The 15361-nt window shown below is 40.0% G+C and overlaps 1 protein-coding gene across 3 annotated transcripts in view; it reads left to right on the top strand.

Annotated features, from left to right (window-relative positions):
- Positions 1 to 15361, top strand: part of LOC310945139 (adhesion G protein-coupled receptor D2) — a 94492-nt gene that overhangs the window by 52411 nt on the left and 26720 nt on the right. For 2 of the 3 annotated variants that reach the window (XM_083911150.1, XM_083911149.1), the window contains exon 23: positions 2712 to 2868. In XM_083911150.1, coding sequence (XP_083767276.1) covers positions 2712 to 2868 — 157 coding nt within the window. Of the gene's footprint in view, positions 1 to 2711; positions 2869 to 5209; positions 5229 to 15361 lie in introns of all 3 variants that reach the window. The other variant, XR_014593146.1, reaches the window with a different exon arrangement.

The following is a 15361-nucleotide window of genomic DNA, read 5'->3' as shown; positions in this document are numbered from 1 at the left end:
CTAGTCGACAGTCCATGCTAGATGCCCTTATACATCAAACACAGACCCTCTGTAATAGCTCTCCCCCTTCCTCACTCTGCCTATTGCAGCACCTTCATCCCAGCAATGTCAAGCTCTGTGGTGGGTTACAAGTTTCTAATCCAGGACAAGCCGTCCCCTGATATTAAAGTGTCAGGCCAGTATTTATACCTGGACACTGCTGTTTGGCTGAGGCGGTGGGATGCTATGTGTGAATCTGTGTGTGCCTAGGAAGATCATACTGTAGCCTAGGCAAAGCACTTTAAAAGTACTTAATAGTCTGTAGCACACAGACGTGCACATACCACACACATATACAATTATAGACCCTAGAACCTTGACAAACACCCCACACACCCCCCCCCCCCCCACACACACACACACACACACACACGCACACACACAGTGCATCTTGTCTCTTATGAATGATCACATTAACTCCACTCTGCTTTGGCTGGTAACACTGCCCCTCCCACTGCACCCTGACCCACACATATACTGCGCCCCAATATTCCCCAACCTCACGCATCTCTGGTCATTGAAGAAGCAATGAAACCATTTCTGACAGCAGATTGATTTTTAAAATATCAGGGTTCCCCTACTTCCTTTTGACCCCCTACCTCAGAGATGGACACTGTAAGGATGGGAATAAATGAAATAAATAAATAGATTAATTAAAGTTTGTGTGTGGGGGTAGGGGGGCTGCGGTCCCTAGCCACCAGGTGCAGTCTGATATATTGGCTGCTCATGTTATCAGTGAGGCCCCCCATCTGCCGTCATTTTTACTGCTTCCTCTCCCCTCTGGTGGTGGCAATTTTCCAATCTTGCCGGGTTCCGCTACCAGAATGCGTTTTTTAGCCATCACTGCCGCCTGACGGTTTTTAGCTAATGCTATTTTGTGCCATAAATCCTGTTCGAAACACTGTATCCACCTATCCTTTGGTTAGATAGGAGACGTTTGGCTCTAGATGACCGCACATGCCCCTATATATCCCCTTGTTGTAAAACATAGGATTGGGTATCGTGCTTTGCCGACTGGGGGATAAAGAGGCTTTGGCGGTGTTACTGCATATAGGGTCATTTGAAGACGAATGGCACTTGTCGGAGGTAGAGGGGTTTATATCTTGTATTATTTTCAACGATCAAATAGTTCACCCAATGGAATAATTCACTGCAACACAACTTAAGGATTTAAAATGGTAATTTGAATTATAACTGATCATTTGAAATTTTCATTTTCCTTACAAGAAGACAATACTAAGCCTTGCTGAGGTCATCTGATCTGTTGATACAGAAACAGAAATTTAGTATATTCAAACAGTACACATGACATCAGATGAAATGTGTTTTATAAAGTCTAGCACAAAACATGAACATCATTTAAATAATGTTCAATTTAACTATATATTGCTCTTGCTACAGTGACATGACACACCTTTGACCTTGACAACTACCCATATAAATTCCACCAAACCTAATCACACACTCTCCCCTCTTAAATTCCACACTATTGTCAACCTCTTTAGCCCTCTTCCATGTGGTAGCCCTCCACATGGGCACACACAGCTTTTTTAGCCTCACAGGGTGGGGTTTTACACACACGCACACGCACACGCACACACACACACACACACACACACACACACACAGACACTTTGACCACTGTAGACTGCCTGTTTGATACCAAGTATCTCCTGACCCACCCTGACCTCCCTCTTGTACACACATTGCCAGATTGCTTTGTGAAATAAAGCTGTCAGTTGCAGGACCCAAATAAAAAACAACCCACCCATACTCCATGCCCCTGACACCACTGAAATATAGATATAAATTGGAAGCGGATTAGTTTTTTTGATCTTAATTCAAGTTTTGACAACGTATAGAAAGCAAGGATATTATAAAAAAAAAAAAATTGAATTGGAATTTGATTGTGGACAGTAAAATTTTGTCCTCTACCAAAAAAAAATAGCTGTGAAGTAAATGCATGCCATAAGATTTTTCTGATGGAGGTCTTTAAATGCCATGTATTTCTATTGCTGGGACACCTGGCTGGAGTGACTCACAATGACATGTAGCAGTCCATGTATTTGTCTCTTTCAGCTTGTATGTGTAATGGTCATTCACTGAAGCTAGAAATCAACAACACACAAACGCAGCCAGAACTGCAGGCCCCAAGCGTTGAGGCATTCCTGCCTGATAGAAATACAGTATGAAATATAAGAGGCCATGGAGCCAGTTTAAGCCCCTGTTTGAGAGCTGTGCAAACGAATGGGTTTTCTTTGATTGCCGTCTATTTTGGTCTGGCTGGAAGGATGCATGTGTGATACAAGGAGGTCTCTAAGTTAAATTTAAAAAGCAGCTGCTCAGGTTTGGTGCACAATATATTCTACCATGTTATCTTTCCATACACAATGTTTTTGTTTAATGCAAACACAATTTTAAGTTTTTCTCTATCATTTATTGAAATGTATGAAAGTATTGGAGAAAGTCATAATTTGGCTGATAATCACCTTAATGAAAGAAAAAATGTGTGTTACTAACTGACCAATGATCAACCAGTAAAAAATGTATGAACTTGATATCTTTATTCTTATCTGTTAACAGAAAAGTTGTCCCGTGAATTTGTTTTCTTTTAACAGGTATAGACCCCTCTGGCGATCTTCTCCACCTGACACTGCCTTTTCTTCTTACAGAACTGCGCCAGTTCCCGACCATCCAGCTCAGTTACCAGCTCTCGTCCTGTCAGTTTCCCACTTGGAACTACCCCGAGTCAGGAGGAGGAGGAAGCCACCCCTACCTACACTTACAGCAACACCCCTGGTCTGGGGAAGGAAGAAGAGAGGAGCAGAGGTGAGTTGTGAGATCAATACCATACAACTATAAGGCAAATGAGGCTCTTGGCCTCTCCACTGTTAACCCTATGTTGGCAAGACTTTCTTTTTGGCCCTCTGTTTACAGTAACTGACACCATAATTAATGTTAGTTACACCTGTGCTTTTCCCGCCTTCAAAAGCAAATATGCTTGCTGAGAAAAACACTTACTCTTTTCTGGCTTAAAGAGACAGATGCTTAAAGGAAGTGTTTCTGACAAAGGATGTATACTATATAATTTTCTCAATATTTGAGATTGTGTTCCTTTGAATTAAGGATGTAAACATGTTTTAGTAGAAACCCAAAATATAAACCTCAAAATTAACATAATATGGGACCTTTAAAGTTGAAGGTGCAGTGAGAAGGTAAAGCCACTAAAACAATAACATGCCACTGACAGTTCTATGCAATATTATACAAAGCCCTAGTATTTGATGAAATCAGATTTACCGCCTATCTGTCTCACTGGAACATCCTCTCGCTCAGGGTTATCTCAACACGCACAAAAAGACACATATATTCAGAATCTGTCATGTCTTTCTACATTATTTAAAAAAATAATAAGAATTAAGGTTCAGAAATTGGACAAATGTATCGCCTATCAATGATGACTAACTACAGTACATCAGCGGTTGTTGTTTTTTGGGCGATATTTTTTGTTTAATTTGTCTAATTTATTTATTTGGAGCTGTGGAGTCAGACAGCTCCTCATCAAGGAGCGGGGAGACAGTTGGGAGTCAGCGGGGGAACAGCCCTTAGAGCCGGCATATTTTCACATCTTACTCACTGTTATTTACAGAATCAGAGTTAGTGATTGTTGGAACAGTAGAAAGACTAACTCAGATGAGTTTGGCGAGATTTATTTGAGTTTGAATGAAGTGTGTTTTATGAAGAACTAACAAAGCAATTCAGTAAATGTCTTAGAAATTTGAATTCAGAAGGTGTATGGTTGTATTTTTCTGTGTATTAAGGAAAATGAGTCTAGGAATAAATCCTCACAGTTGAGTGAGTTTATTTTGTTTATTACTGGAAATCCCCACTGAACTCCGTTTGTCAGCAGCCGAGTGGTTGTTAACCTGCCTTCACCAGGCTGACTGACAGCAGCAATTTACTGAACCAAAATAGTTTTTGTGTCAGATCCATTGGAAGAAATCCACAGTGTTTATTTATTGATTGATTCATTTTATTTTCCCGCCCACCATAGCAGGTGAGGGGAAACGGCCCACAATCACACTGACACATCTCACACACAGACTGAGTTGATCAATTAATGTAGAAACAGTAAATACGTTTAAAACATACATGATATATAGCTGGATATCTTTGTTATTTATACAGATGTGTATGCAGATTGTGCTTCACTAAACGGCAAAAAAAATAGACTCAAAGTGTACACTAAGAAAACTCATGCGGTCTTCTGGATCCACACACCTGGACTAATATACCGTCAATTGCCGGCTGATGTGCTGCAAGTGGCCGACTGGAAAATTTTAACATATCCCCCAACCCTAATAAGAATATTTAAGAGCTGTATTGTGAGTGTATACTGTACAGGAACGTAGCTATCTATAGTGTAACATAGTTTAACAATTTAAACCCAAGTCTATACCCTCATGTTTCAGGCTAGACTTTAAATTATATGAGTTATGGGTGTTCCATGATGGTTGACATCATGGAAAACCATATTCATTATTCACAATAAATCCATGTTTTGGCATTTACTGGGATAAACAATTGTTTCTTTAAAACTTCAAAAGTACATTTACAGTTGGGGCTTTAACTATATTACTACTTTCACTATTCAACTTTTTCCCGCACCGCTTTTGTAGGCGATAAGAAGAGTTGAACTAGCTGTCTTTGAAGATGAATACTATAGCATATCACAAGATTGCTTACTGATTTGATTACCTTGCTGGCCTTGCTTCTCAAAAAGCACAACCAATTTAACATCAATTAAAAAGAACAAAGAACGCAACCCATCATGTGCTATTTTCTTTTCATCAGAATGAAAGATGAAATCTGAATATATAAGAATAAGTTAAATATTTTGTGGGTTGTGTGCCTTTTTTCTTAATGCACACTCGTTTGTAGAGTGAAGAACCTGTAACCATGCTTTTTGAAATTTTCCTTTAAGAAGTGGTAGTTCTGTGAAGAATTACCAAGCCCTTTCACTGATAAATTCAATGGATTTACCAAGTTTGATTTGACAGTTGTGTGTGTGTGTGTGTGTGTGTGTGTGTGTGTGTGTGTGTGTGTGTGTGTGTGTGTGTGTGTGTGTGTGTGTGTCTGTGTGTGCGTGTGCGTGTGTGCGTGCGCATAGTATGTGGGTAGCAGACTAGGTAGGCTAATTCATCCATACTTCTACTGCATGATCCCCACTGATGACTTGAGTTCCAGTGATATCTTACTCTCACATTTTTTAAAGGTAATACGCATTTTTTTAAAGGCTTGCATGAATTCCATTTTTTTTCTCTTACAGTTCAGTAGGTACACGTAACTAAAACTAATGCTGTTTAATACAACAGTTCTGCGGTAAATTGGGTCTTGAGTTTATGTTGCCTTTTTTGTTGAAACATATTGAATTTTAGCTACACATATAGACATATATTCCCCCCTGTTCCCCCTCTGGCATATCTGCAAGGCATTATTGCAAGGCACAGGGAAACAGGGAATAGCGTCTGGCTTGTTGAGTGAAATCAGACATCAGAAATCGCATGTTAAACTTAAACATTAACCAGACACCCTGGCTTCAATCTAGCTGCCTGACCCATGCTGCACTCGGCAGAGTTAAGAGTCATTTGGTTGTGGAAAAAGATTGGAGACACCAGTCTCAAAGCAGGAAAAGAAAGAGGGAGAGGTCGATCCCTGGTTTCATTTTGTAATTTAAAGCTGTTGATGCAGCATTTACTGCGTCAAAGATTTTTATTTGTAACTAGGATTATTTATTTGCAAAGTGATAAAAAGTAGAAAATGAAAGTCTGAAAAAATATGCAGAGGTCTATGAAAAAATATATAAAAAAATTGCATATCTGACAAACGGAAAAGCCTGATCAGACAGGGTTTAGGTTATGACCCCCATTAATTTTTTTATTTATTCACAATGAGAGGCAATGTGGGTCAGGGGGTATGACTTGTACAATCATATTCACATTTGAGTAGTACATGTGCTGTGTATTATTGCTCCTTGTTGCCGCTTTATACACCTCTCAGACTGTGATTTACAGCGTTTCCTTTGCAGGTGATATGCATGGTCCTCAACGCTATTACTCCATTCACTCAGTGCGCAATAGTTAAATCAGTCCCTACGTCACAATTCCATTTCCTCCAGTGCAGAAGTCAAATTCTGTAGCAGAAATAATGTTTTTGATGTAACACAATTGCAGTAATAATTGATTGTCAGAGCATATCATTCAGCCCGTTTGCTACCGCTCCAATCTGCTCCGGACACAATGCAAATTCAATCTGCTTCTCATTATGCATACGTATATACATTACTACATTGCTTTTACATTAATTAATATTGTATTTGTTTATATAATAGACCTGTATCTTGACACCTGTATCTTTTTTGTCCTATTGTATATTCAGATTATTTACAGTTGTTTAATGAGCATTGCTGGAGGGTGCCTCAGGCCTAAGATATTCATTGCCAACTACTACATCTGTTATTCTTGTGCACATGACAAATAGAACCCCACATTTTTCCTAATCATAACCACAGCATTTCCTAAGTGATAGTGGTAGCTTATGTATACAAGGTCAACCTCTTTTTATGCCATCTTTCTGTTTACTCAAGTTGGTTGGCACAAATGGCCATAGCAGACAGTAGATTATCTTGAGGGTTAAAATGTGGACAAAATGAAGTACATTGAGCATAAGGGAAGGACAAGTGCATAATGAATGAACAGGGGGGGCGAAGTGTGGGGCGATAGGAATTGAAAGGGGAAGGGTTGTGTGGGTGTTTGTGTATGTGCATGAGTGTTGCATTCCTGATGAGATGGACCCATACAATGGCTGAGTTGAAGGTTGTGGGAATAATGTGCTGGATCAGTGTGGATCACTTGTTACCTTACATCATGTTCTTGCTTTGTTAAAACCTCCTTGGAACGAACAAAGATGACCAAGAAGTTGTCTTTCTTTAATAGTTCAATTTTTGAGTTCAAAGGTAATTGCGTTTTCCTGTGGGGTCTCTTTTGCTTCAAACAGTGTTTGACTGAACTGTAGGTATTATTTAACTTTAATGAAATTCGGTTGTTTCATATCCAATTTGTTTCAGTATTTGATGGCGCAATGGTGATGCCACTTTTAATTTTTTCTTAATATTATACTGTTTCTAAATGTGAGGGACCAATCGTGTTAGAGATTTTAGTCAGGATACAGTGTGGTGTTATAACCACATAACCTGTTCACCAGGTGACTGTAATGAAAAAAGATACAGTGTTGCGCAGTATCAAGCAGTCTTCACAAGTTCATTGTAGCAACCCTGATTTTTGGTGTCATTTCCAGTTTACATAACCCAACTTGAAGGAACCATATGCCTGCACATTGCTGACATCTGACACCCCTTCCTCTTCCCCTTTTCCTAACATGTGTTCCTCAGCATCCCTCGCAATTAGGGGCCTTGCAGATAAAGTAGTGGGTCGGTATATTGCATGCATCTTCTGCAGATTACACACAGATCCTTCGCTGACACAACCATGGGGTTGACTCCCATCTGCCTCCTTCCACCCACACACCATCACTTGTCATGCATATTTAGCCCAGTTCGTTGACATGCAACAGGATCCCTTGCTCCAAAAATACACAAAAAAAAGAAATTCTCCCTCATGTAATGACAGCGTGTTTGTAGCAATTTCATCTGGGTGCTTGCTGTTAAAGTTTCTTCTATTTGCAAATCTATATTTGTAGACCAGCTATAAACCCTATATACAATGTATACCCTTACGACAGGGCAAGTCATATATATTACAAAAGTACAGTATAATAACCAAAGCCAAAAATGACATACTGTCTCATGTCATAGTGTCAATATAGACGGATTAATCACCATACTCTTCATGTGATTTTTTAATTATTATGAGAACTGGTTTGTTGAGGAAAAGTTCAAGTTAGATGACTGCTGCTTGACCCTTTTTCCGTTTCTGAATTTTGCTCATTCAAGTGTATTAAATGCACAAATGTGTGATTTGACTTGTCTTGCCCAGAGTGTCAAGTGATGATATCCTTGCACTATGTGCACATATTCTTGGATGATGTGCATGTATGTAATGACAATATTTTTCCCTTCTAAAACAAATTTGCACAGTATTTTGTACAGTACTGTTTCCTCTAACCAAAGGATTACTGTATTCAGACATAAAACGAGCATCTGTGTGGTCTGAAGTCTGTTTTGAACATTGCAAGAAAGCTTTGCTGTGAAGTTTGACCTAGTTTACTGGCTAATTTAAAAACAGAAGTTAAAATTCAAATGCTGGCTCAATGTGGGTGCAGTTAAACTGCTTGTGTTTTATTAGTTTATTAGGTATTTGGAGACTCCAAACATGCTTCAGAGAGAATAATAATAAGAATGTGTTGCTCGGGAGATTTACATCACATTGATAATTACCACAGCGGAATCACAGACACTAGAGGTGAGGTGTGCCTGTGTGTCTGTGACAGAAAGGTATTTGGCCTCTGAGCAGAAGCTTGTGTTCAATGTCTCGCTGATGAAAAGTGATGTGTACTAATTCTACATCTGCTCAAACCAAACAGGGCTTGGAAGTTCAGCCAAGTCCCAAAAATCACTTCCTCACAACTTATCCTCCTCTGCCCTCTCTCTGAGCACAAATTAAATTTGACGATTTTCCCTGCATCCTTTTTGCATTTTGACGTGATGGAGAAATAAGTGGATATGACTAGGGTTTTGTGTGTGTGTGTGTGTGTGTGTGTGTGTGTGTGTGTGTGTGTGTGTGTGTGTGTGTGTGTGTGTGTGTGTGTGTGTGTGCGTGTGCGTGTGCGTGTATTGAGATTTGGCTTGGCTGATAAAAGGTATGTGGCCCTGAAATGGGCTCTTGTCATGTGGGCTGAAGCTTTGAGGACTTGATTGTAGCCTCAGTGTAAATACCCAAACAAACATGCAACAGTCAAAATGTGCAATGGGTTTGCCATGTATTTACATTCCGCTTCCTCTCTTCCACTTGGTTTGATTTCACTCTCTCTCTTCCTTTTGCGTCTGATTTGTTCATTTGGAATTACTCACGAGTTTCCTTTCTTCTTTATTTTAATCCCACTCTCCCTCTGACACACATTCCTTAAATTCCCTTTATTCTCTTGGTTTGTAGATGATATTTGTAATATTTGTGGCTCTAAGTGTCATAGCCAAATTAATAGAATGACTTTGTGACAGGAATTAAGATTTAAATTGTCAGTTTAAGCACTCGTCCACCATTTCTCACTGCTGTGTGAAAAATCTCAAAAACATTCGTTGATCATTTGAAACACTTAAATGATTGCATTTTCTGCACTTCCACCACATTCTAGAGGTTCATATTCATCACACCCAATGAAACAAATCCAGAAATGAAATATTGAGCCCATTTGGATGTTCTTAAGTGGCTTTAAGCGCAACTGTTTATGCATATTCGGCCAGCCGTTGCAAAGCGTACCCGGCTTCTCAAATTTGTTTTCTGTAGCTGTTCTGCATAACAATGCCACGCTATCACGCACAGGAGAAAGTCTGGTGAAGGGAATCTATTCATAATTCAAAAAAACAACAAGGCACAAGCTATGGCGTTGTCAGATATAACAAATTGAGGAGGAAAATAGTTGAATTTGTATCTGCTTACAGAGGTTGACTACATTATACATACTGCAGGTGCCGCTGAGTGCGTGGTAATAGGATATATGATGGATGGCCAAGCCACATGGGCTCCCATTCTTCTGGCTTATTCATCTATTTATCTGCTTATTTATTTATTCCTTCACCCAGAGAGACCCTCACAATAGCAGGACTTCGATGGTACAATAATACCTAAAAGAGGCAAAGCATTGCCCAGTATGGAAATGGGGCTGAGCATTCCGAGGTCTGGAAGTCCTCTGTTGAGCATGTGTCAGGTTTACTGATGTCTGTGCTGATGTTGGTGGTTTGAAGGGGCCTGCAGTTTGTTGAATCGTTATAGTTCTTCTTTATTGCACAGACATACAGTATATTGGAAAATGCATGCAAACTTGTCCACACATTTAAACATATGGTAGAGCCATGGTTTTGTCTCTTGAAGATTTATTATTAGTACTGTATGTATACAGTGAGTCTTCAAGGGTTAAGATCCCGAGCCACTTGTACCCCTGCTGGTGTAGTACTTCATCCCATCAAAACAACTTTCATTGGCCCTCATTTATCAAACAAACATACGTGAGCGGGAGCTACGATCAAATCTCACGTTTGGTCTGAGATCGTGTACGCACATTTGAGCCTGTGTATTTGCGGTGCAGCACAGCAAAACCTGGCTGAAAATAATTAACAAACCTCAGCTGTCATTAGGCATAAGCAGTCACATATTAAGAACAGATCAAAACGGATTCTTAAAACGAATCAAAAAAATAAAAGTTGTGGTTGGAGCGATTGATTGTACTCATGTGCGTCTGAAGGCACCATCCATGAATGATTACGCATTCATCAATCGCAAAAAATTACCACTCGATAAACTTACAGGTGATTTGTGATGCCAAGCTGTCGCTTTTAAACGTGGTGGCCAGGTGACCAGGGGGGGACACACGATTATTTTATATTTCAGAACAACTCGGCTCCAGCCCCCCGCGACCCCGACATTGAATTAATGAATGAATGTGTTGGCGCGTGGCTGCAGCAAGACGCACTGCAGAGCCAAAGTCATCTCCTTGGTAAGTGGCTACCCTCGATGAATTGCATTAAATCAAACAAGGTATCAGATAATTAACATCTTGGTATGGTTCTTCGAGATGACAAAGGTATCCTCTTACGGTATACCTAATAACCCCGCTGGCAAACCCCGCTACAGAGCAAGAGCGTCGGTGTTCAGCACCCCTGCCGTGAAATGCACCCCTCGCATTATAGGTGATATTCTGGATCAGAAGGCTGTTGTTTCCACCTATAGGAGTAGTTTATATACAGGTATCCCACAACGGTCAGAACATTGGTTACTTACAGTCTTTAAACTATTTTAAAGAGTTTAAAATCACAAACTTGGATAATAGTGAACATAAAACAACACCTTTTTGTATGTTCTGTGGAAATATACTGCATCCATAATTACAAAATTAATGAAATGGATCTTTTGAGCAAGTTGAATGTATTTGACTCAGCTTTTCCTAAATATAATCCCAGCTTTTCTTGCAATTCATATGTTCAAAGGTGTGTGCTTTTAATTGGGTTACACCTGTCCAACAGTGCGCACAGGCGCACTCGGGTCACAGTGGAGCGCTGATTCTGTTTGACTGCCTCCGTTATTCTCTTCCATACAGTGTTTTTATGGGCCCCTTTTATTCCACTCTTTAGACTGACAAAAAGCACATCTTTATTTTGCTCCATCTCGGATGTCAGGATGCTGATCTGTGTGTCGGAAAAGTTTCTTTTCTAACCTGCGTTCCTTCTCTCCGTGTTTGACCTAAGTGGGCGAGGCCTCTGAAACAGGAATATTTAAGGGCGTAACATGTTAATGACGATCGAATTCAGCCGCCACATTTATCAAGGCCCGCTCATTCATACGCTGAGATTGGTCAGATACGAATGTTTCATAAATCACACGTGGGTCCTTTCCTACGACCAATTCTGCACTCAGATCTGCACCCGTTTTCACGCAAGATTGATAAATGAGGCCCACGTGTCTGCCTGTTTTTATTGTGTACAAATACAAAAACATTTACATAAGTTTCAAAAACTTCAGCCCTGTGAAATGAAAAACATCGTCATGAAATTGAAACCAAACCAGATTAAATCAAATTTATAAACAACTGTATGATATATTTAAAGAATATTGCATTGCTAAAATTCAATTCTTATATTCAGCCACCCAAGGGGCGGTACACATGCTGCGTCGTGATGGTCGGGTGCCCCTGCATTTCAGAAGTTGAGCTTTGTTTAACTCAGGGTGCAGACCTTGCTTCTACACTTACAGGGACATGGACCCTTTGATCACACACACAACCGTCAACTAAATAGACTTGCATTTATACAGCGCCTTTCTAGTCAAAGTGCTCTACATGACATGCCACATTCACCCATTCTCATACACTGACACTGATAGCAAAGGCTGGCATGCAAAATGCCAATCTACCCAAGGACACTTCGACATGCAGACTGGAGGAGCCGGGGATCGAACCGCCCGATCTTCCAATTAATGGACAGCCACTCTACCTCCACAGCCACCCCTAGCAACCTAGCTTTCATGTTTAACCCTGTCACTGCTCCCCTATCAAGGTTGTCACACAAATAACTACATGGGCCCTGTGACGGATCACATCTCCAGCTTTCAGTTTACCATTCCCCCGTCCTCAGGCTCTTCTCCAGCAAAGAGTGGACACTACACTCTCCTAGTAAATATGCATTGTATAAAGCTGCACTACTATATTATATATTATATTTTAAAATATATATAAGGTATATATATATTTAATATAAAAATATATCAGCCTAAATCACACATTTTGCAGATTTTGTCCCTCCTTCCTTGTGTGTTCACTTTTTATAGTCATACACACACGCACACACACCAATTTTTCTGCAAGTGTCTTATCACTTGCACTTGTACTAAAACATTCCCCACTACTACCATCGTGCAGCTGCCAACTGCACCTCTAAACCAATATCAACACCTCCATCTCACCCCCCCCCCCCCCCAGAACATTTTTCCATCGTCCTCATCACAACAGCCCATGGCAACGACATAGCTGGCAGCTTACGACGAAGCAAAGTGGGGAAGCGGGAGGGAGGAATGGGGTAAGGGGGGTGTCAGGCCGTAGATCAGGGCAGGGAGGATGGTGGTGAGACCAGGGGGTGACAGGGGAATAACATCCCTTTCTCCTCAATCGACAGGGACCATAACTCCTGCCTCTCCAGGGACAGATTGAGAAAGGCAATAGCCCAAGGGGCTGTGAAGCACGGATGCTTAGGAGAATTGAAAGTTAAAAGAAAACGCAGTTTGCCGAGCCACTGCCACTGATTCAGCCGACAGCACCGCTCTTCGCTGGAATTTTCTTATTTCTTGTAATTCTTCCTCTTTTTTCCCTCTCTTTTTTTAGACAGCAGTAGAACAGCCCAAGTGGCATACTGTCCATATAGACTATAAAACAATAAATCTCCAAGGGTTGTCGTGTAGCATTTCCCCCATTTTTGGAGAGTTTTCTGCACTTATTGAAGCTGGTGGGAGAATGTGCACATCTGTCTGTTTAGTAACCTGAGGTGTTGGCCCGCAATAAATAACTTTTTGGTGAGAGAGGTTGATGAAATGAAAATTGTTTCTATAGAGATAAACTTTGTCCTGACTTCATTGCCACTAGTTAGTAATGATCTGCCACAATTGGCCATTTATAGGGCACAGGCAGTAACTGAGTCTATTCTATGCTAGTCTAGATGTGTGTCGTGTTGATTGTGGCAGACCTGATGTGGGTGAGCTATGCATATTCCACCTCCGACAGTGGTTTTTACTTGTACAGTAGTAGTACAGTCAAAAGAATGTCCAAACTTTTGACTGGCACTGTACATTATACCACAATTGATAGTCAGTAGGCAAACGGATAAATTGTCTGACTTAATAAAAATAAAAAAGACACTCATTTAGTAATATCAACTAATTTCTGATACAATAAAACCAGAGCTTTGAAGTTGTAACTGACTGAACAAGTAGAAACTAGAACTATAGTTATCATGGCAGGAGCAAAGAAAGAAGTCAGGTGATGTAGTATGAGAGCCTTGGGTCTTGATGATTGGCTTTTTGGGTCCTTTTCCTAAATCTAATTAGGTAGTTTTGTTGCCTGAACCTAACCAAGTACTGTAGTTCCATTTCATATAAAACGGCATGTTTAAAACTCTGACCAAACGTTAAATAGAATGGTCATTAATGTTATTTTTTGGGAGTCATTGTCAAATAACTTAGTCTAAAGTCAAGATGATAAGGCCTCCAGGGGGCCCTATTACACACAATGCAGGAGTATTTCTACAGTGCTGGTGTAATGTAATAGAGTCTTCTCCGTTTGGTTTACCCTATAACTATATATAAATAATGAAGAGAGTAAATAAATATAGGTTACAATGAGTTTTGTGTCGGCAAAGAAATCACAGCTCCTCTAACTCCTCTATTTTTATCTTGTTTGTTTTAAGCTCTTCCCTAACTGCCTGTTGTCTCACATTTTTAAATTCTCTTCTTCTGCTCTATAAAAAGTCTACTTTCAGCTTCAGTCTCTTTCTTCTTCTTCTTCTTCTTCTTCTTCTTCTTCTTCTTCTTCTTCTTCTTCACCTGTCCTCATTCTCTCTGTCTATTCCCTCTATCTATCTCTCTATCCGTCTTTTTCTATAATCCTCACCACTCACTCAACTCCTCCACAGCCACATTCCCCTGTTTGGAGTTGTCGGGGAGCAGGCCAGTAACAGCTTTTATAGTCTGATCAATTTTACAGTGGCTTATTGAATAGCTTTTAATGCCCTCCTTTACTTTCAATTGCAACCCGCAGAGTGTTTGCCGCTCCAGGGCGGATGTGATGACTCACCAGAGAGAGAGAGACAGAGAGAGACACAGAGAGAGAGAGAGAGAGAGAGATAAAGAGAAAGAGAGACAGAGAGAGAGAGAGAGAGAGAGAGAGAAAGACAATAAATTTTAATACAACGTCTCTGGAAAATTACACACGTTTAATCATTGATTTTTATTGGCTCATCATGATAACATTATCCCAGTGGGTGAGGATGGACAAAAGAGTGGCTCATAAAAGAAAAGAGGTTGAATTAGTTATGGCATTTTAAAGAGCGAAGGTGACAATATGAAATGTTGGCATAACCAACTTCCTTCCCACTATGCCGTGTATTGATTGGATCAATAACTGTTTTATCCATGGACAATTTGATGCAGTAACCATTTTATAAAAACGGAACCTTCACCAGATATTTTTTCTGTGTCAGTTTTGAGACAAAAGAGCAAATGTCACCTGCTGTATGTTTTAATGACCAAGGAATTTAAAGGAAAATTACTAATATCATTTAAAATGATTCACAGACCAAATTATATTGTGTACATCTTATCGTCAAACATTGTCTGCTCTTAAATGGTCAGATTGAAGTAAGTTTAAGCTAACTTTATGCACATTGTTGTCTTCCCCAGATCATTTAAATAACATTCAGTTTTTGGTTTGGTTTATTTATGGATATAGAAAGTCAAAAATGATCAAAGGGATAACATGTGAAAGTGGTGAACACTTTTTTCCAACATGGTCCGTGATGGCAAAGGACAGGACACGCAACGAATAACAC

This window comes from Echiichthys vipera, assembly GCF_963691815.1.
Source record: "Echiichthys vipera genome assembly, chromosome: 3".
NCBI lineage: Eukaryota > Metazoa > Chordata > Actinopteri > Perciformes > Trachinidae > Echiichthys > Echiichthys vipera.
Note: the sequence above shows the minus strand (reverse complement) of the source record. Positions and strands in the feature narration are given on the sequence as shown.